General features: G+C 37.4%; 1 protein-coding gene across 1 annotated transcript in view; it reads right to left on the bottom strand.

The window, feature by feature from the left end:
* Window positions 1–22,584, bottom strand: part of PLA2G4A (phospholipase A2 group IVA) — a 166,463-nt gene that overhangs the window by 31,948 nt on the left and 111,931 nt on the right. The window contains exons 10-14 of the mRNA XM_004706661.2: window positions 22,010–22,124; window positions 10,747–10,884; window positions 10,572–10,664; window positions 5,550–5,621; window positions 318–560 (exon numbers count right to left, since the gene is read on the bottom strand). Coding sequence (XP_004706718.1) covers window positions 318–560; window positions 5,550–5,621; window positions 10,572–10,664; window positions 10,747–10,884; window positions 22,010–22,124 — 661 coding nt within the window. The remainder of the gene's footprint in view (window positions 1–317; window positions 561–5,549; window positions 5,622–10,571; window positions 10,665–10,746; window positions 10,885–22,009; window positions 22,125–22,584) is intronic.

The following is a 22,584-nucleotide window of genomic DNA, read 5'->3' as shown; positions in this document are numbered from 1 at the left end:
GAACAAAGTGTTCTTGTATTAAGGGAGGTCCAGAGTAGAGGGCCAACATCTGAAGTCAGACTGTATTTTATCTCCTCAATATTCCAATCAACATTTTCTGTTCTGAATGACTAGGCCATTTCTTGTTTATTGTGGGTTTTTTAAAATTTTTCAAGAAGGCCATAATTTGAAGCCTTTCATACAATAAATACACATTGGCATAACTGAATACCAATTACAGAATATTAATAATAGTTAAAATGCCACTCCAAAGGAAGGGAAAATAAAAGAATAAGATATCCTGAATTAGCTTCAAAGAAAATATTCTGTGAACATACCTGCCACAGCTGCATCCAGTTCATCATCCTCCAAGGACTCCTGTGTTGTGAAGTCTCTCAGAGGGGACAGTGGGTAGGATGAATTGAGATTCAAGCCCAACATGAAGTTATGCACCTTCCCGGCGCGTCCCTCTCGGGTATTGAACAGAGCGGAATCACTCACCAACGCCATTAACATACGATGAACCCAACTTGCTTGATTATCATTTTGATATTCCCTTTCAGCATCTTCATTTTCAGTGCCTAAGAGTTTGGGAAAAGGATATGATGCAGACTTGAAAATCCATTAAAAAAAAAGAGTATAAAAAATAAATAAAAATTTTAAAAAGAGTATAAGAAAAGAAAAGAAACTCTTTGGGTAACTGAATGTTAAAATTAACCACAGTTCTTTGACCTTTGATTTTCCATAAGTGTATTTGCATAAATTAATATACTAAATATTTCAGCTAATCACTTTTGTCTTCTTATATTGGTCTTTAGGTATAATCCCATTGCCACCATGTCAATTTTGACTCATTGCAACCTTTCAGGACAGAGTGAAGCAGCGACGTGGCCTTGTCAAGGCTGTAATCATCACAGAAGCACGCTGCCACAGCTTTCCCCCACGAAGCAGCTGTGGATTCACATAGCCGGGCTTGGAGTCAGCATCTAACCACTGTTCGACTAGGGCTCCGTTCTTCACCTTTAACCAAAGACAAATGAAACCCACTGCCAGTTGATTTTGCCTCATAGAGAACTTATATAAGACAGACACCCTAGACAGACTATACAACTCTAAGGGACCAGACAACCTCCTCATTCTCCCATGGAGCAGCTGGTGTTTTTGAACCACAGACCTTGAGGCTAGCTGCCCAGCACCTAACCCACAGCACGACCTGAGCTCTTTTTGTTGACCTACAATTTGTTTAAAAGTTGCATCCTTGACAGTACTAGTTGGTTTATTCAGTCTTCTTGGTAAATGTCTTCCATTCCCACCTTTTTCCCTGTCTACAGTCCTTTTTTCCTTCACACACACACACATACAGACACACACACACACACACACACACACACACACACACACACCAAAAAGTCCACATTAGTTAATTCCATATGCAACATTTTTAAGTTTTCTTCCCTATCTTTGATGATAAACACCCAAGAAGTGTACAAATTAAGATTGGATAACTAACAGGCTCAATTAACTTAATAAACTGGTGTTCAATATATGCCCTTATGACCAATCGTTCATGTAAACTTGTTATTTCATTGATACTTATAAAGTTTATGGTCTAAAGCCCTGTAATGTAATATTTAGGACCATCTTCCAAAGGCAGCAGTACTAAATAGCATTTTCTTGAAAACCTATGCATACTCCCTACTACTGGGAGGTACACTGGGTAACCCATCAAAGCCTGTGCTCCGAAGACTACCCAGACTCCACTATTTACTAGTTACTTAACCCTTCTCTGCCTCCAGCTCCTCGTCATTGAAGCTCACGGGATTGGTATGAGTCTTAATTGAGTAGATGCGTGCCTGTCACAATCGTAGGAAAATGTGTGTCCCACGTTAGTCTCTCTAAACAATAATAATAATAATAGGAGACGTAGTTGTAGTAGTAGTAGCAGAAGTAACCACACAACCAGTCGTCATTATCAATGTTATAAATTCTTAATCCAAAACATCTTAGGCTAGAGTATAACCTCAAATGATCTGCTAGTGGAAATTCTATACATAAATACATTGTTGCTGTTACTTGCATCTGATGTGGCTTTGACTCATGGAGACCTTAGGTACAACAAAGCTAAACATTGCCCAGCCTTGGACCACCTTCAAGATCATTATATACATGCGTAACTAAAACTGTATGCTTATGTATCTGATAAAAGAGAAAAGAGTGACTGCACAATCGGTTTGCTTTCTTCATAAATGATGTTCTTGTCATCCCACAGTTCATCAGATCTTCTGTCATTTGTAATCAATGCAGCACATTTGTTCTTGAGATGGTTTACGGTCAAGGTCGTGTTTGGGCTCTTGTGGAGTTGTTTTACTTTTCTTCAGCTTCAATGTGAACCTACACAGGAGCAGCTGATGATCTGTTCCACAGTTAGCCCCTGGCCTGGTTTCAGTTGCTGATATTAAGTTTCTCCATTATCTCTTCGCACAGATATAATCAGTATGGATTCTGTGTATTCCATTTGGAGAAACTCACATGTTGTTGAATAAAGATATTTGCTACAAACAACTCATTGATCTTTTGAAATTCTGTCATGCCATCTCCAGCTTTGTTTCTATCACCAAAGCCATATTTTCCAAAAGTACTTTTCCTTCCTCTTTGTTTCCAACTTATGCATTCTAATCACCAATAATTATCAATGCATCTTGATTGCATATTTGATCAATTTCAGACTGAAATGGTAGCATCCTTCAATTTCTGTATCACTAACTTTATTGGTTAGTGTATAAATTTCACTAATAGTTGCATTAGATTCCCTTGTCGGTGGAGAGATATTTTCCTATCACAGACAGCAGTACACTTTAAGATAGACCTTGAAATGTCCCTGTTGATTATGAATGCAACACCAGCCACTCTGTCCTGCAAGAAGTACAGCCAATGCTCCTTCAGACAAGGATGGCTAGATTTAGCCCTAGTACCATGGACCGATCATGAGGAGATACCAGTCCCTGGAGAAGGACATCATGCTTGGCAAAATAGGGGAGCAGCAAAAACAGGAAGAAGATTTTTGACAAGATGGATTGACACAGTGTCTGCAGCAATGGAGCCAAACATAAGCATAACAGTGAGGATCGGGCAGGACCCGGCGGGGTTTCGTTCTGTTGTTGTAGGGTCACCTTGAGTCAGAACCAACTTGCCAGCACCTAATGACAATGTTAAGATAGTCACACTTCACAACTGAAAATCAATAAAAGTAAGCATCCATAAAATGTAAGAAATATTGTCTTCTGTCTTCACAAGATTAGTTTTAACAGACATGATTAAATTATGGTTCTTTCAGCATCAATTCACATAAGTATATATTAACTAAAAACCAAACATACTGTTTTCTACTCCAATACTTTTCTGCCAACTTTACAAGAAAATTTTCACTAAAATAGAGCAAGTTTTAAAATAAATGATGTATACCTCCAGATACACATGCTATGTATATGCATTTCCAAAAATGTGAGGGTTATTATTATTAAATAAGTACCCTCTTCCATGGGTAGAGAGGATCTACCTTCTTTATGTTAGCCTGGAAAATGGCACCAACTCTGGAAAACATTCAGAAGTTAACAGGTTGTGATGTTTCTTATTCTTCAGCTGTAACACTAAGAATAAATATTGATTGGCATAGCCATGTGAAACAGCAGTCTGTTAACTGCTAGGTCAGTGGTTCCAAACTACCAGCTGCTACACAGTAGAAAGATGACGCAATCTTCCCCCGTTAAAGATTTATAACCTATAAAGTTCAATATGAGTTGAAATTGACTTGGGGGCAATGGGTTTGGTTTTAATGGCACAATGGGGTAAGCCTTGGGCTGATGTCCACAAGGACAGCGGTTTACAGCCAGCAACCTAGCGATGGGAGATAGACAATGCTGCTTCCATAAAGATTAGCATTCTTGGAAATCCTATGGAACAGTTCTACTCTCCCCTATAGAGTCATTATGAACTGAAATTCACCCAATGGCAGGAGGTTTACAATATAGAGCTTGCCGTATACATTTGCTACTTTGATATTACAAGTCTCTGAGAACAGGTTAAGTGATTCCATTTTGATTTGAAGAAACTAAAGTTGAACTTGCCTAAAGATGTTGCCCCAAATTAAATGTATCAAAATGAAGGGATCATAAGTAGGAGTTACTTTCTACCTAATGACCAGGATGGCCCTACAGGCTTCAGTATATCATCTGTTGCAATTAGGCAGCAAAAAAGTGTGGGGGGAAGGAATGAATCTCAGGGGTGCTTCTGCCACCAAAACTGGTCCCAGCTGGGCCCATTTTGATTTTCACAAGACACTGAGCAGTGGCCAAGTCAAGTACCTGTTCAGTTGCATTTCTCCAATTTGCACAAACTATCTTGTGAGGAACAATTTAATTAGAGAAGTTTCATTTCAGTGATGATTAAGCGAGGATAAGATATTTGTTGGAATTCGTCAAGTTTCAGAGACCCAAGACCTAACAAAATACACTGCTGTGGAGTCAATTACAAACCATAACAACCCTAAATGGAAGGGAAGAGCAGCTCGCTCGGGGTTCAGAGGCTATAGGCCTTTACTGGTGAGCCAGCACCATCAGTCTCCTGCAGGATAGATAGTGGGTTAATACTATAGACCTGAAATTTCAGTTAGCAGCTCAACATTTAACCCAATGCTCCACCAGAATCCTCAGTTTGGGATAACATCTTTTAATATCAACTAATTTCTGAATGATCGTACTCAGTAGGACACTATGATCATCCAGTTACTATAAAGTCGTCTCTTGGTTAACTTAAAAAAAAAAAAAGCTATGATGAACAATTTTATAAATCGTGGCTATCCTAAACACTGTGTTGTAATTGTAAAATCATTTCTTTGATCATAGAAGGTTCATAACAAATGTCCCTGATCCTCACCTTACCTCTGCTCTAATTCTACCCCTGGTGATTCTGATGCACACCAAAATAACTCCTGCCTGCCAAAGTGTTAAAGTATTACCATTTTATACTACCATTAACAAAGGTTAATGATAATTAGGCCCAACTTCATAATAATAGAAAATTGATAATTTGGGCACTGATTTCTCTAAGATAAGTGGTTTGGATTCAGGATTGGGATAAAAATACATTTTTTTGCATGCTACTTAATAAAAAAAGGGTTAAAGATAATTTTTTTTAAAATTAAAGCCTAATAACAATGTACTCAAATTAAAATGCCCATGCTTGAAAAGCCTGACATGCTAATCCAATATAAGATAGATTTTCACATTTCTACCATCACAGCGCTTGTTCTCCATTTGTCAGTTGAAAATATTTCTTGAGGTGTTAAGTATGCGACTTGCATAAAGTAACCTATTTTTACTAATGAAAAGAAGCAAGGGATATATATTGCTGCATAATTTATTATAGATACAACAATCAATCCCTTTCCTTCCATGGAAAGTTACACTCTTACTACTTCCGTGCCTAAAACAGGGCCTTGAGTGAGATAATCAGACACAATATTCACAGCCTTGCCCGGGAAGTGCTGCCGGAGACGGTTCCGGCTCCCTTACCTTTGGGCTCTTGGGATTCATCATCGCTATCTGAGCTGTCATTACTCACAATATGTTTTGCTGTAATATTTTCTGTGGAGACAAAACAAAACAATTGAAGTACCTCAGTTGTTAAAACTCCCAATTAAATTTACTACAAGAAAGTATTCTGAGTACAAAACACAAAAAGATAGATCTAGTGTAAATTGGAACCAACTTAGTAATATAGATTTATTAGAATTATCAGTGTTGACAGATTTCTCACTGGAAAACAAAATTGCACAAGATAAGAAATTAAACTAAAATTCATTCATTCATAATTTAGAGACAATCTGTGTTTAATTCAAACAAGAATAACTTTCATAAAGAAAGCTCTTCTTTGTAACACTTTTTAAAATTTAAAGATGTGTAAGGTGCATGTTAAGCTGTAGGAGGGTAAATAAAAAACAAAGCCCAAATCCGCCTATGGGATACGGAGCAGTTTCTTCAGAGAATGAAGGTTATAAATATTTGTTATGTTTTATTTTCAATGGTACTGAAACTCAAGTGTTGAAATATACTTTTTACTGTCAAAACTTTGTGCTTTCTGCTAAAGCTATTAAGAACATAGTTATAAAAAATAACTATAAACTTTTTTTTTTGAAATAAAATATCTTTTATTTATTAACAACTATAAACTTTTAAATAAAGACAGCAGCTAAAATCTAAAGTCATAGTCAATTATGTTCCCAGTTAAAAAGTATTCAAGTTATGGAACACAAAGATCATTATGATGAAAATTATTTTTAGAAAAATGAACCTTTTTTAGATATATAAACTCACTTTCTATATACAATATTTTCCCTTCTATTAGTCTATATATACTATACAATTTTCTTTAATTTTAAGAAACTGATTTCAAATAAGCTTATATCAGATACATAAAAACAGATCTTTGAGTTCCAAGAGTTTCTTGCCCATAACCCCAATATTAAAACATCTGACCCTCCAAAATTAGCTTTTTTAAAGGAAAAGAAATGCGAAAATACTGAACATTCTAAAACATTATCCATTTCCTTTTCTGGTTTAAAAAGGGAAGTAAAAAACAAAGATCATTAAACCATGATCTACTAAAGAGTCTGTGGTTCCTTGGGTTTCGTTTCAGTTTGTACCAATTAGCTACAAATAGATAAAAGATAAATTTTTCAAGAGTTACATTTTTAATCTAACTTAATAACAACACATAAATAAGTCACTGTGGAAACTTAAAAACTGTATTTAAATTTCTGTAAAATTTCCAGTTCTCAGGAGCATTCTTCCTTTATCCAGAGAAATAAACACTCCCAAATAAGCAAATTATTCACATCATAGAGAAATAAAATATTGCACTGTTATTTAATTTTTAATATAGATTCCTTTAATTCATTTTCTTTTAGTTATTTCAAACAATTTTAGCAGTTGTATTGAGTCTACTTTAAGCAGCTTGTTTTTAGAATCATACATATAGATTAAATGCTCAGAATAAATCCATGGCTTAATATATTTGTGGATTCATTATTTGTAACAGTGTTAAAATATATTTGCTACCCAACTCTCAGAGGTCTTAAAGTGTTATGATCAAACAAGCAGACATCTAAGTGAGAAGTCAATTAAAACCACATGGAAGAAGCACACCAACACCCATGACCCAAGGATTGTAAATTAGCATCCAAAACCAAAGGAGGGAATAGTATCAGAGCTGAAATTGTGGGATTCTAGTGAACAGAAGCCTGTGAATGACAGCAGAAGCCAAAAATACATTTGCAGAATCGACACAGGGACTAAGACTCTAGTGATTTCCATCGAACCAAACTTGCAGGATGGAAATAACCTGGTTATCAGACCAAGAGTATTGATCAAGCTGACTTGAATGGTTAAAACTTTTTCATCTGATTTCCCTTTTGATATACTTTGTGCTTGATCTGGTTTTTTATGTTTGCTGTTTGCTTGTTCCTTTTTTTTCTTGGTATGAGGTTTTATCGCTGTATGCTTTGTCGCTGTTAGTAGCTTTCTTGACTGTTAGGTGCTTTCTATGGTTTGTTTTGTTTTTTGGTATATGAGACCCAGGATGGATTAATCTTTAGAGACACTAACTATAATAAGGGTGACTGGGAGGTACAGTGTGGGAAATGGAAGGTAAGGGGGAGCTGATATCACAGAGTAAAAAAAGGAAGATGTTTTGAAACAGATGTGTCAGCAATTGTTCAACAATGCTTGATATGATTGAACTATGCAATGGGATGACATCTGGATTAGGTCCAAATAAAATGGTATGAAAAATATATATATACAGTGAACCCTCGCCATTTCGCGCTTCGACTTCCACGGCTTCACTCTATCGCGGTTTTTGCATAACAGCGCATGCTCTGCCATTACTGCCACTGATTGGCTCATACTGTACACACTTGATGCCATAAATAATATAATAAATAATAAATGATAATTGTAACGTCCAAAATGTTTTACTGTATTTTCCCTTTTTCGTTTAATAAATTGGGTAATACGAGTGTAATGGTGACGAAAGGGTGTTTTTTCATGTCCTCTATGCTCTAACTACGAAAAGATTTGATTTACAAATAAGGAATCCTACTTCGCGGAATTTCATTTATCACGGTAGGGTCTAGAACCGATTAACCGCGATAAACGAGGGTTCACTGTATATACATAGAGATAGAGAGAATTATAGGTGTCCTTTTGTCACTGTGATCATGTCTGTTTATTATTGCTGTTGTCAGGTGTTGTCATGTTAGCTGACTCCTAGAGACTCAGTGCACAACAGGGTGAAACAATGCCCGGTCCTCCACCATCCCCACAATTGTTATATTTGAGCTTATTGTTGAAGACCTTTGTGTGACTCCGTATTTTGCGTGGTTTGTAACCTAAGGGGATCATCTTCTGACACACTCTGTCACAGAATGTTCCACTATGATCCATAAGGTTTTCAGTAGCTAATTTTTCAGACGTGGGTCACCTCTACCTTTTTCCTAGTTTGTTTTGGTGTACAAGTTCCTCTAAGACCTATTCACCAAGGGCAACCCTGTTGGCATCAGAGATACCAGAAGCCTAGCTCCCAGCATCACTGCAACCCTCCAGCCATCGCAGTAGGTCCAACTGACAGAGTGGTTAAGTGCATGAATGACGTAGTGATGGAAGGATTAATAAATGCTTGAGGTAGTAAATTGACATGGATATTATTTTTAGATTATATATAATACTACATTCTTTATCTTTACTTGCATGATGATATTAATGAAATCCAAGAAAAGAAAATGTTTGCTGATTAATATTATCCATTCCGTTTCATAATTGCTACAGAGAGTACTATGATTGTATAGAGGAAGGGGGGGAAAGAAAAGAAATGATCATCTTTAGGTGCCATATAAAGTAGGTGTGTTTCTGGTCCGATATGTATTTTGGAAATAAGAAATAATGTTCTTTCCTAAAATAGTAGTTTTTCTGCTTACATTTGATACTGTGATTTTAAAAGATGCTTTATTAAATGTTATCTTCTTTATAAGTAAATTTCTACTGGATAAATTTTCCATTATCTAGTATAATGTTTAACTCTGGGTACACAAAGCCTTACATTACTCACATTCCAAATTCTTGAAGGAAGTAAAGACTTTGATTTAGAGTTGCCTGACTATAGTCCAATTCATATTAAAGTTTTTCTACAGAATGGAGAAAAGAGACCAAAACTATCCTGAGCCTCCCGTTCAGAGGTAGAACTTCAGCCAGTGAGTAGTTGAAGAAGTTGACAGAAGTTCTAAGGTTCGCCTTTATGATGATTAAACCTTAATGTGGTCTGAGGTAATGGTCGTGCTGCTGATTGGTCGATCTCCAGCACACAGTGTCCCCCTGTGCTAGACACGCGTACAGAGGGCATAACCGGCCAAGCCCCGGCCTCAAAGCCACAGTTCACACCAAGGAAACACCCTCCATTCCTGGGCCGTTAGCAATGACCTAGCCCTCTTCGTCCCTCTCTCTTCCTGCCCCAGGAGGAGAAAACACCCTAGGCTTACGTTGAGTATTCAACAGTAAAGGCGCTATGTAACACAGTCGTTTTCTATTTCTTACTTTTATTTTCCTTGAAATTGTCAAATGATTTACAGAGGAGTTGTTTACACAGAATTATAATGGAGACCTGCTGCTTTGGTCTCACATTCAGATAGAATTTCACTATTTCTTCCCATTATTGGTCAAAACATCCCTAGCCAAAGTCATTGCTGCCTAGAATACAGAATAGCAAGACTTTTTAGGGTGGGGATGGGGAAGTAGGATATGGAATAAATATCTTGTTTGCTTTCTTAAAGCCAATTTTATTTGTCAAAGAAAATATATATTTCTCTAGCATTATTTTTTCTTATTGCATATGAAAATCACCAGATCTTTCAAGTTTTATAAAGATTAGCATTAATTATAAATTAAATTGAATAATAAATACTATATAAATAAATACATTTATATGCACAGTGTATCATTTAATTTATTAAGATTATTAAGCTAATTATTAAGAATTAATTAGCTGTGGCTTATAAGAGTTTATATGAAATATTTGCTTTCCTTCTATTTGTTATAAACTTCAAGTTACAAGAAATTAACAATTAGTACTTAAGGGAGTTAGTATTTAAGGGAAAAAATCCATCTGAGGTCCAGGCAAAAAGCATGAATTTAGTGTCAAAATGTGTTCTACTGTTGATAAAGGTAGAATTTTAAAAGTTTTTCTTATTTGGGAAAGGTAGAAATCACTAAGGAAAATTATACACTTAGATGTATAATGGGGAAAAGAAATGGAGATGCCTTAAAGAAAACTGTTGTTAGCGATCATAGTAATTATGATTGTCACAGTCTCAAGGTCATAATGACACTTAAGTGGTCTAAGAGTTTTAGAAAAACCTTTTTAAAACATTAAAATAATTACAATTTTTATGATGACTTAATTTCACTCTGTATAAGTATAACTTACATATCCATATGGTAATGAAATGTATCATATAGCTTTACAAGTATATAATTTTCCCATACCTAATTCTTCCTCCATTGTGGAACCTTTATTTTGTGAGCCAGAAACCCCCAGGACTCTGTTGAACAGTATCGAAAAGGCACTGCCCCAGACACCTAAAATAAAGCAAACACAGAACCCCATTTAGAACTTACCAAGACTTACACAAACTAGCAGTGATAGATGGTGGTCTCTTACCCATTAGAAAATGCAAAGGGTTTTCTTCATATTTCTTCACAACTGTTCCCATAAAAAATTTGCTTCCAAATAAGTCAGGGGCCATAAAAGTACCGTATTTAGCCATGCCGATCTCATAGGGGCTGAATTCAACCCAATCTGAAAGCATGTGAGAAATGAGACAATTGATTAATAGGGAAATGTTACACAGATCTACACAAGGGGCATTTAAATAAAGCCTTAATTCTTATCACTGTGTTTGCTTCAAATATGAAGATAAAAATATTAACCAAATGCCTCACAGACATGACATTCTGAAAGAATTGATGACAAAAATAAAAGGTTATCAATAAATAAGACAACAGGGGAAAAAAGACCTCCAGTTTGCATAAAGTGACTATCATTTTCCATTTAAAAACTGATTGTTTAAAAATCCCATTTTAATAACAGTGGAAAATTATAATTGTGGACACAAATGTATAATTTGTGAAATAATTAGAGGAAATTTAACTTTCTGACAAGGTAGTCTATGAAAGTGGAAGAAAATGTCTTCCAACATTTCTGTTTTCTTCGTTTCATTTAATTGACAGTTTCCACATGGGTTGATTCAACCAATAGTAGATTGAAGATATTGGTGGAGGGAGGGAAGATCCAAAAGGAAAAACGTTTTCACTACATGTGTTATGTGTACCCTTTGCTTCTGGGTGGGAGACAAGGTTCCCAAAAACCAATGAAGTGGTCAAATATAACCCCCAAAGGCTAAGAGGGAGTATAAGGCGCTGTTGACATAGCACTGATGTGTGTGTGGTCTTACCGAGTAATCCAGAGAGGATTTACAGTATATGGCACGGTAGGCATAAGTTATATGGAAACGCTAATGCTTTCATCTAAGAAACTTGGACATCCTAGGAGGAGAGAGCGGGAGGCCCTGGGACTGAGTGTTCTGGACCCGATCCCTGTTAATACCTAGGGACAACTCTACAAGATTATAATTCACGTTTTTTACAGATGATGTCTTAGAAACACGATGATTGAAGGGCCTGTGGAGTATACTGCCTAATAAAGAAAAGAGGCCCTGGGCCAGGCGCCTCGAGTCCACATTCCGCTGCAGCAATGCAGCCAATGATACACTATGGCTTTTCTTGCCACAGCCTTTGTGACTCTCACCAGAGGACTTTCGTCTTCCTGGTGGGTCTGAGTAGGAAGGTTGAGGGAAGATGGGTCAGTTGTGAGTGATTATTAACAGAGTTGTCATTGCTGTCCTGCGGCCACAAAGGGAAACCGTCTCAGAAATGGGAGGTGGGGATTACACTACCCGCAAGAGAGAAGAGCCAAGAGTGGAACATGTCCTCCGGGTCTAGAGAGCTATCAAACCTTCTGGCTCCAGAAGACACTGCGGGCACCAGAAGAGTGGCAGAGGAGCAGCGACAGCAGACCGGGGAATGAGACACAGCAGTGAACGTCCCAGCCCACAGACCAAGTGAAGCTGAGTGCTTTAAGGAAGAAGGTAAGCGTGTGGAGTAGGGTGCCACTGGGATTTAGTGGGGGGGGCGGGGGGGGGCAGGGGGGGGATGCTGACCTACAGAGGGCCTTTGGATTAAGGCTTACAGTGGGTTGACATGCCCTTTGGACACTCAATGACAGCCCTAAAAACCTCTGTAACATTATCTGAGCTGGGCAAAGCCCAGACCAAGTGGCTGAGGGCCAGAGAGGGCTGCATGTGGGCATGGCAGAGAAGAAACTCTCTTGACTGAGTAATTGTATCATGAGCATTGTAACCTGAATTGTAACCTGCTAACCTTCCTAATAAACTTTCCTAATAATCGAGAGCATTGTCTGAGTTCTGTGTGGTCATCACATTGAATCCTGGAAGCCAGCAGAAAACGCAAGTGCTGTAGCAGACAGAGCAATAAAAGTAGAGAGCCCAGTGGGAGACAGAACAGATGGTGGCGGAAGAGGGGGAGCAGGAAGGAAGGTGAAAGCATGTCTGACCCCGCCTTTGAGACAATCAGCCGTGGGAGTGGGAGAAGGTACGATGCGGCCCCCACAACAGTTTCTCAGCTGCTTGTTAATTCAGCAGATGGCTTGCTCTCTTCTGGATTAGCTCCTTAATATCTAAAATGTGAATAAAAACCAGGCACCTTGGAAAAAGTTTATAAGAAGTAGCCTATTGAAATAGCTCAATCAACTGTAACTGATATTATCTCCGATCCATTCCCAAGGCTACAGCTATGTCTAATAATTATTAATATGTTAAAAAGACACTTGCTGTCAAGTCTACTCCCACCCATAAAAACCAACTAGGACACAGAATAAGTGCCGCATAAAGTTCCCCAAACTGTTATTTTTATGGGACCAGACTGCTTCATCTTTCTTCCACAAAACAGTTGGTGGGCTCACACTGTCCGCTAATAGCGGAATGCTTAAAGACTGTGCCACCAAAGCCTATATGAAAGTGATAGTCTCCGAAAACAATTCTTCGTTTTTGACTCCCATTTACTTTACGTGCAAATTTCTCAGTCTTCATTTCGTAAGCAATACATCTAATTGGAGCCCTAGCGGTGTGCAGTGGTTAAGTGTTCAGCTGCAATCCACATGGTCTTCAGTTTGAAAGCACCAGCTGCTTCATGAGAGAAAGATGGGGCTTTCTACTCCTGTAAACAGTTACACTCTTGGACACCCACAGGCGGATCTCTATGAGACAGCATTGACTCAATGACATTGAATTGGGTATGGGGCGGGGTGGGGGGGAGGCTTTAACATTAACTTTGTTCCACTACTCTCCTATTGGTTTATCACACGGTGGCAGCTGGCATGACGCTAAGCCACTAGCATTTCCAATAGCAGCAAGGTCACTCATGGTACACAAGTTTCAATGAAGTCCTGATTGTGACAGATTAGGAAGAAAAGCTTGGCATCTGTTTCTAAAAATTTGTCAATGAAAACTTATGGATCACAACTGAATATTGTTTGATGTAGTATTGGAACATGAGCCTTCTCACTTGGAAGGCACTCAAAATAGGATTGGAAAATAACTGATTCAGCAATTAACTCAAGACTATAGTAGTCTTGACCCTGGCATTGGACTGGACAGGACAAAGTTTCCTTTGTTACATATAAATTGTCCATGAGTTAGGTTTGATGTAAACAAATATACATGTACAACATTACTCTTGTTGGTCCTCTTTCTCTTACATCCTGTATCTGAAAAGTCAAGTGCTGTAGATTTTATTATTATATGAGGGAGTACCAAAAAACACAGATTTTTTTTCCACCCAAAGCTATGTATTTAATTTTTTTTACAAAATAACCTATCACCTTCAAAGTACTCTCTATTACACTTAATACATTTGTCAAATCTGTGATTCCATTTTTAGAAACATTTTTTCGACTCATCTGTTTGGATGGCTGACAGCACCTCTCTCATTTTTTCCTTTATCTCTTCTATGTTGTCAAATCGCTATTCTTTCATGTCCCTTTTCATTCACAGAAACAAAAAGAAGTCATATGGAGCGAGGCCAGGTGAGTAAAGTGGATGGGGCAATAGAGGTATGCTGGTTTTTGCCCAAAACTGGCACACAGAGATGGCTGTGTGAGCAGGTGCATTGTGATGGGAAAACCAGTCCCCCATCTGCCACAAATCGGGCTTTTCTGTCACACACTGTTAAGTAATATTTTCAGAACCTCTAAGAATGAACTCCAAATGCACTAGGAGTCAACATTTTCATCTATTCGGGAAGTTGACGGAAGTCCAGCATGAGATTTGTCATCAATCGACATTTCACCTTTTTTGAAACAAGAAAACCACTCGTACACTTGAGTTTTCCCACAGGATTATCCTTGTAAGCTGTGTTGAACATCACAACAGTTTCTGTGCCATTCTTCCCTAGCAGGAAACAAAATTTTCACAGCTGAATGCTGTTCTCTTAAATCAGCCTTCACACACACACACACACACACACACACACACACACAAACAAACAAACAACAAAAAAACCCCACCAAGTTTGTCCAAAACTGCTTTCACGAAAAAGTTCATTGTGACCAGAGAGAACCTTCCCAGGTGATGCCATTGGATGCACTAAGAGCAAGTTGCTTGCCTAGCAAAAAAAAAAGAAGAAAAATGTATACTACGAAAACTCCACCCAGTGGAGTATTTCTCCATTTTTTTTGCAGTACCCCCTAGTATATTTTAATACGTAGCTCAATTGCTTGCCAACTTGCCCACTACAACCACTCTGGTCCAAAATGCCATCCATTCGCCCCTAAATCTCAACAATAAAAAAATAAATAAAACAACTCACAGCAACCCTATAGGAAAGAGTAGAAATTCCCTTTAAGGTTTCTTAGACTGTAGATCTTTAAGGAAGCAGACTACCACCTTTTTATCCCATGGAGTGTTCAAACCCCCAAATGCTTAGCAGCCAAGTGTCTTAACCACTGATCCACCAGAACTTCTTTATCTCTACAACAGTCTCCTAAAATGTGTCTATTCTATTGCTCTGTACCCAGAATCAAGTTTAAAAAATGTAGAGTAGGGTACACCAATGCAAACTGAAAGCATTCCAATAGCCTCTCATGACATTGAAACTAAAAATGTAGCTTACTATGTTCTGTGATGGTCTGGCTTCCTGCAATTTCTAATCAGTATCCTGTCAGGTTTCACCTTCCTTATTTCACGTCAGCCACACAGGTCCTCTGGAGTTCCTCAAACAAGCTAACCTCACTCTAAAGACAATTGTCTTTATGCTTGTTTTGTTTTTTTTTCATTCCCCACCCCCACCCGCCCTACGCTTGTTATTGCCTTATGCAAATATAAATCTTCCTTATTATTTTAGAAATTGTTTTATTGGCATATATTTCACATAGCATACCATTTAATCATTCAATCATATTAAGAAGAGTTGTGCCATCATCACCACAATCAATTTCAGAACATTTTCTTCTTGTACTCATTGTTGCTAGCTCCCTATTTCCCCCAACCTCCTTCCCCTTTCCCTAGGTAATTATTAATCCATTTACTATCTTTAAAAGTTTACCTATCCTGGATTTCATTATGCAGAAAATCTTAAAAATACAAGCAAGAAGCAAATAAATAAACAAAATAACATCAAGGGACAGACAAAACATAATATAAAGTCAATTGAAAACAAAGCAGAAAATTTGAAAAACTGAAACAACTTTAAAATAGGTCAAAAGGGACCTCAAATGATAAGATGTTACACTTTTCCCTATCTACATTTGCCATAATAAACTATACAATGCTCTCTGTCTGATAGCAAAGTTATAATTATCCCTGGACTATATTCAGAGGGGATTCTCTGGAAGATTAATCCATATAAGGATCCTGAAAATGGATTTTGGGCCTCCCTTGTTATTAAAGCCTTCTGCAAACTGGACGTTCACATTTAAGCTCTGATACCATTTCCTCCTGCAGATTCAGATTTTATTATGTACAATCCTTGGATCACACAGGCTGGTGTGCATCTTCCACGTGGATTTAGTTGATGCTTCACTTACATGGCAACTGGTTTGAAGACAAGCCTTTAAACCTATCCCTTTTAATAGCTGGGCACCATCTGATTTCTTCACTGCACTTTTGTATAGCACATATATCTTCAGTAATCTCTGAGGACAAGTATAGAATAGGCTCATGACATAAGAACTAATCATTCTTAGATGGCAGCTGGAATTAAGTGTGAACCCAAAATCCATTCATATATCTATGGTTTATATATGTCTTGGGTTCGCAGTAGAGACATCATTATCATTTTATGATAGAGAACGTTTAGACTCACAGCCTCCTTCACAGGTCACACCAGAAAGATTTGAGGCGGAAACCCCACTAAGATACCTGGGCTTTACCTCAGACTCACCTGTGGCATATTTAAGGACCCTACATACCAGTTTGAACTTACAGCTGAAATGCCCTTGAGTGAGAAGAAGCAGATAACTGCTATTCCAAAGTTATGGAATTAGTGGTCTTTGGACTTTGGAGGCTCAGGACTACCGTACCTTTACTGTTCTCATGCCCTCCTGGCTTTCTCATGAAACGTATTTATTCTGACAGCCTTGGTTCTGCCTTCGTGAAGGAGTATGAGTGAAAGTTTCACTGTTTCCACCAACTCCCATTGCTCATGCAAATAACATCCAGTCACTTAAAAGTTTAATCTGTGCAAATCAATAATTCATGTATCGCAGTCTGAATATGGCCTATACTCTTATAATGTTCTTTTATCAACAGAGTTTTAAATTCTATGCCTTTTCCTTCCTCTTAATCTTTAGCTTATGGTCCTTGTTAACCATCCCCTCTAAATAAGTCTTATCAACACCCACTCCTGCTCAACCCATAGCCATCTCTCCTGTGTTATGTATATTTTTTGGTTTATTCCTTTATGAAATTATTACATCTACACCTATTATCCAACAATACAAACACAAGAAAAATCTTTAAAATCTACAGGCTATTTTATTAAGTCATTGACAAAATCTGAGCTGAATTCATTAAAAAAACCAGCCTTGGAATGATATAGGGAACTTTTTGTTCCTTATCAATTGCATTCAAGTTGACTATTGGTACATTCTACAAGAGAAATATCACTGCTTGATTGTGAGATCTCACCTTAATCCACTGTATAAAAACTACTAACTTTTAAGTCTAAAAATCCTGAACTCTAGAATATACCTGTCTCTGTAAATTTGGGGAAAAGAAATACAAATTTATTTGCATTGTACATTCAATGATAAATCAAAATATTATACATTCATGACGTGATGAAATTAAAATGTTATCTTATCAATATTGTCATCCAACTCAAATCAATGACTAAAATGGAACATAACTCTTCATCAGAAAGCAGTATGTTCCAATGATTTTCATGAACTTAGTGAAACTGGACTCGCAATGAATCAGAGGGCATTAGGAAAATGCGTTTATCATTCCTAGCAATTGCCTGTCTTTAAATTCCATGCCCCCTATTTTGAGTAGGAATCATGACAATATAGTAGTTCCTATTTTCCAGCTATACCTTCTTGGTTAATATTATGCACACTAATTATAGGTACTCTCAAGAGCTAAGATTCACTTTCTGGTCCTTGTTGAAAAATTTACAAGAACTGCGTTTGACTTTTTTTCCATTCTTCTGATTCATACATCTCAAACTTGGAGGGCTCTCCGAACCTCCACCTGCAGATTGCCGACTTCCTGTTGGACTTTCATGCTCAGAAATGTTGTCATCACTTCCCACTCTACTGACCTGGAAAAAAATGCAACACCCTTTCCCACAGTCTTCCTTAATATTTCTGAAACCATACTGTTACAGCTCAGACACATTGAGTTTTGTTTTATACTGGAACAGCTTTTTTAGCCGGTGACACTAAAACCTTTATCACATGGCAACTAATAGGCGGTTTACATCTATTTCTTTCTACTGTTTATCAGTCACTCCCTCATTTCTGAACTTTATTAGTAAAATGACAGTAATATTCCCACTTCTAATTCCTTTCTTTTGCATCTATGTGTCATCAAAGGTGGATTTTCCCCCAAAATATTACTTAAATAATTTTATTTCTTTCATTTTCTGAAAATTAAGCAAAACATTTCTTTCTAGAATTCTTTCTAAAGCTTTTGTGCAGTTTGGACACAAAAGTGTCCCTAAATATGTGACTTGTTCTTCACAAGACCCCAGGACTCAAAGGACTTATCATGATGCGGATTCTACAGTAGTGTTCATTAAATGCCATGTACTGATCAACATAGATTTATATACATACACACAGTTTTAATGAACATATATTTTAAAAATATAAAATTCTGTCAGAAAAAAACAGTGCAATAGAGTTTTCAGAGATTTCTAATTATTTAAATAGCTGTGTACTTGTTTTACCCTTGTGAGAGTTCAAAAAGAGTCTTAAAGAGAAATAATGCTCTCTGTGCAAGGAGTGTCAATAAAAGTTTTGTAAACTAAGGTAATTCAATAATTTGACTTTATCTAATGTAATTCAGAAAATATTTCAACTTGTTTTTCTGAATAGTAATTTTCAATAAGCAAATTTCAGAGCAATAAAACACAACTATGTCTCTGTCCTTTCCTCCACCCCTTTCAGGCATTCAAATTAAGCTATTTGAATTCTCATGGCAAACATCTGTGAATGTCAGACTTCCTTATAACAGAAAGAAGGTCAATGATGCTTTCTTTTAGCAACAACATCACAGTTAGACAGATGGTCAGCACAGGCACATCAAGACAGATGTAATACACTAAAAATGAAATAGCCTTTCCATCATTTAGGTCATTCTAATGCATCATTTACTCCTTAATTATTTAATCAAACTTTCTCCTGGGAATGGCTGTGAGCTAAAAAATTCAGAACAAGAAGTAGCCAGTGTGAAAATGCATAGAAGTTATAATAAAACGATTATATTTTATATTGCTCCCATTTCCAGCTTTTGGCATACCTGATGTAACTATCAAGAACAAACTCTTTAAGATAAAATTCGGGAATGATCATCCTTCTTTAACAATACGGACAAGGAGCCCTGGTGGCACAATGGAAAGTCGAGCTGGGTAAATCCCACAGCAGCTCCGTGGGAGAAAGCACCTGGCAGTCTGCCTCATAAAGGCCCCCAGCATAGGAGATCCTCGCTAGAGCATTCGACTCTGTCCTGGAGAATTGCTATCAACTGCAATCAACTAGACAGCTCAAAACAGCATGAAATCATAGAGTGAACCTTAAACAAGTCGCACAGGTAGTTTAGCTAGTTAGTGAGAGGAGCCTTCCAAGTTAGACTCAGTGCACTTTAACTCTATCATAATGCTTTCAGAAGGCGTGATGGTGGCACCGCAGCGAAGCACTCAGTTGCTTCACTTTAACTGAAAAGTAGTGCTTTGAATCCACTAGCAACTCAATGGGAGAAATCCTTGCTGTTGGCTCCCATGAAGACTACAGCCCAAGAAACACTGTGAGGCAGCTCTACTCTGTCCGGTGGGGTCACTAAGATGGGATTCATTTGACAGCAAAAATCATCACAAGGCTTCCAGAATGAAAGGCAATCTAATTGGCCATGAATAGATTGACTAGCAGGCTGAACATATTTATCAGTCAATTCAAAAATGAAAGAAGAAAGATGCTAGATCGGTAAATAGATAGAGTTGATAGATAGGTTAGGGGAAGGAGAGGGGTAAAGGAGGCAGGCACAGAAGAAGAAGGAGAAGCATTATTTTCCCGGGTCCTTGCGCTTTGTATAATAAAGTGTCAGCTTTCCACTCTGAACTCCATTGCAGGTCGCTCTGGTTCCTTACCTTGCTGAGCACGCCGCAATGATGAGAGCCTCTTACTACATGTTTCACCCACTCGCAACCCAATAATTAAGTTCTTCTTTCACATATACACACATATATTTTTTCATCATGTGTATGTATGCAGATTATGAAATATATATTTCATCTTTAGGTTCCAGACTTCCTACCTTTCCCACATAAATCGTATAGAATACTCTAAGCTTTTACATTTACTGACAACTTAATTATAGATTACTACTAATTTAAGCACGATGCACACTGTATCTCATATATTTAATAAAATACTATAAGTAGAGTCACAGTCTCAGTTAATAAATGAGGTAATCAGGGCTAAAGGAGACTATCTGTCAAGGTTCCAGTGCAAAGCAACAGTTTTGCATGCTCTGACACCTTAATTTTTAAAACAATTATAATAAATTTCCCAAACAGGTTATTAGGTCCTATAGAACAAGGATTATATATTCTATATAAAAAAGGCTTTCAGACTTTGCACCTGACATACTGCATTCTAAATGGTCATTTAGTGCATCAGAACAGTCATTATGGTGTTATAAAATGAGCAAAGGTCTGTTATTTATTCTCTAGTGCAAATAACTCAATCTTTATGTTTGTTTTGTAAATCAGAGCATAAAAAGTACCTAGCTCCTAAATTTTTATAAAAACCGAATAAGGTTTATGTGTATTAATAGCTTCGTGAATCATAAAGACAAGAATTAGAGTTAATATAGTCGTTACGTGTGGGACAGAGATCTGCAAGGTTGGGAGTTTCAAACCACCGGTCCCTCCACAGGAGAACAGGCATAGCTTTGAACTCTCGTAAACACTTACACCTCTGGAAACTCACAGAAGCAGTTCTACCCTGTCCTACAGTCTATGAGTTGGCATTGCCTCCATGGTAGTGAGTTTACTATTAACCAATGTTTGGTGAATGACTTGGGTGAGCAACATGTGCATCCTTTCCATAAACTGTGCCAAATTCTTGACTGAGCATAATCGGTTGAGGTCAAAAAGTGAGATCTCATAAAATTCCAAACAGAATCTGGATATAAATCTGTTCTGGATACAAATCTGTTTATTACCATCACACACACACACACACACACACACACCACTCACGATGATTTTCTTCAGTTCAAAGAGTGACTAGTGTTACTGAAATAAGTGTTCTAAAACCGCAATGACCCCACCAGCCTCAGTCGAAGGCCTGCCATAGTGCTGGGTGGGAGTGGTAGAGGTTAGGTATGATGTCACACCTTGCCAGAACATTAGATGATGAGAGCAACAGTGGAATAAACAATTGTTTACCTCTGACATTTAATAAGCAAAAACGTGGAGGCATTTTGTTTCCTGAGTACCAAAAACTACGATAGACTAGTATTTTCTAGGCTCTGAACTATCAAAATTAGAACAGTGCTTTGAATGCTAAATATATTCACATGACCCAGTTTAATGAAAATGTAACAAACAAACAAAAGAATAGAGTTTGTCTGAAAGGCTTAGAGATATTTTGCTAAAATCAAAACGAAACTCACTGCTACAGAGTCAATTCTGACAGCGTAGAACTTCTCTTTGGGTTTCCAAGACTAGAAATCTTTACAGGAGCAGAAAACCTGGTCTTTCTCCCAGGGAACTACTGGTGAGTTTCAACTGCTGACCTTGCCGTCCAAGGTCAAAGCATTATCCACTAAATCACAAGGGTTTCTTATATTTTGTTAAAAGTTAGTAGGAAATGGGCAAACATTGATTAGATGCATGTTTTTATAGAATTTTCTATCACTAAGAAGAACATGACTTACTGTTTTTGGACTATTCTCTATAACCAGAAAATCTATTTAGCTTAATAGGTTCTAAACTTTTCAAATATTCTTATGAGACAGAAAATATATTAAACTAAGCAACTTAAATTGTTCATTACAATTAAAAAAGTGGATGCCACTTTTGGAAGATTCTAGGAACTGTTCGGAAAGGTGAGCGTTACCTACCTGCAAACATCAATTCGGAAACATCGGGTTTGACATGGAGACAGGTAAAAAGAGGTAGAGGGCACTGGGCACCATCGACTTTTTCTTTCAAACTACTTAATGTAGTGGTCATTCTCTGTCCATAGAAGAAGCACACATTTTAAATTCACGAAGAGATACATATAGAAAGTTTAATATAAATTCATATTTCAACTTCAGCATTTGTGAAAACAATATTTTATAATAAAAGTGAAATATTTTGATTAATGTATTTCTTTGTTTAAAGCACTAAGTCTTATTACTTCTAGAAACTTCGGTGTCCTAAGTAAGCCACAAAAAGTGGGCTCTATGAACATAATTATCTCCATTTTCAAAGCAACCATACCTCTATGGATCATAGCAACATTTGACAGGAGAAAGATTGGACAAGTGCAGAAGAAACCCCGAAATTAGCTGCAGGACAGACTCCTGGACACAGATAGAGTCTGCCCTGTCTCCAGACTTCATCTTCAATAGAAATATCACCTTGCAGTCACGTGTGAAGTGGATTGGCTCCAAGGGACCCACTTCCTTTTCTAACTTACTCTCTGGGTAAT

The sequence above is a fragment of the Echinops telfairi genome, unplaced genomic scaffold (assembly GCF_000313985.2).
Source record: "Echinops telfairi isolate 266 unplaced genomic scaffold, ASM31398v2 ScPeMD7_7424;HRSCAF=8462, whole genome shotgun sequence".
NCBI classification, from domain to species: domain Eukaryota; kingdom Metazoa; phylum Chordata; class Mammalia; order Afrosoricida; family Tenrecidae; genus Echinops; species Echinops telfairi.
This window is presented reverse-complemented; position numbering and strand designations above follow the sequence as displayed.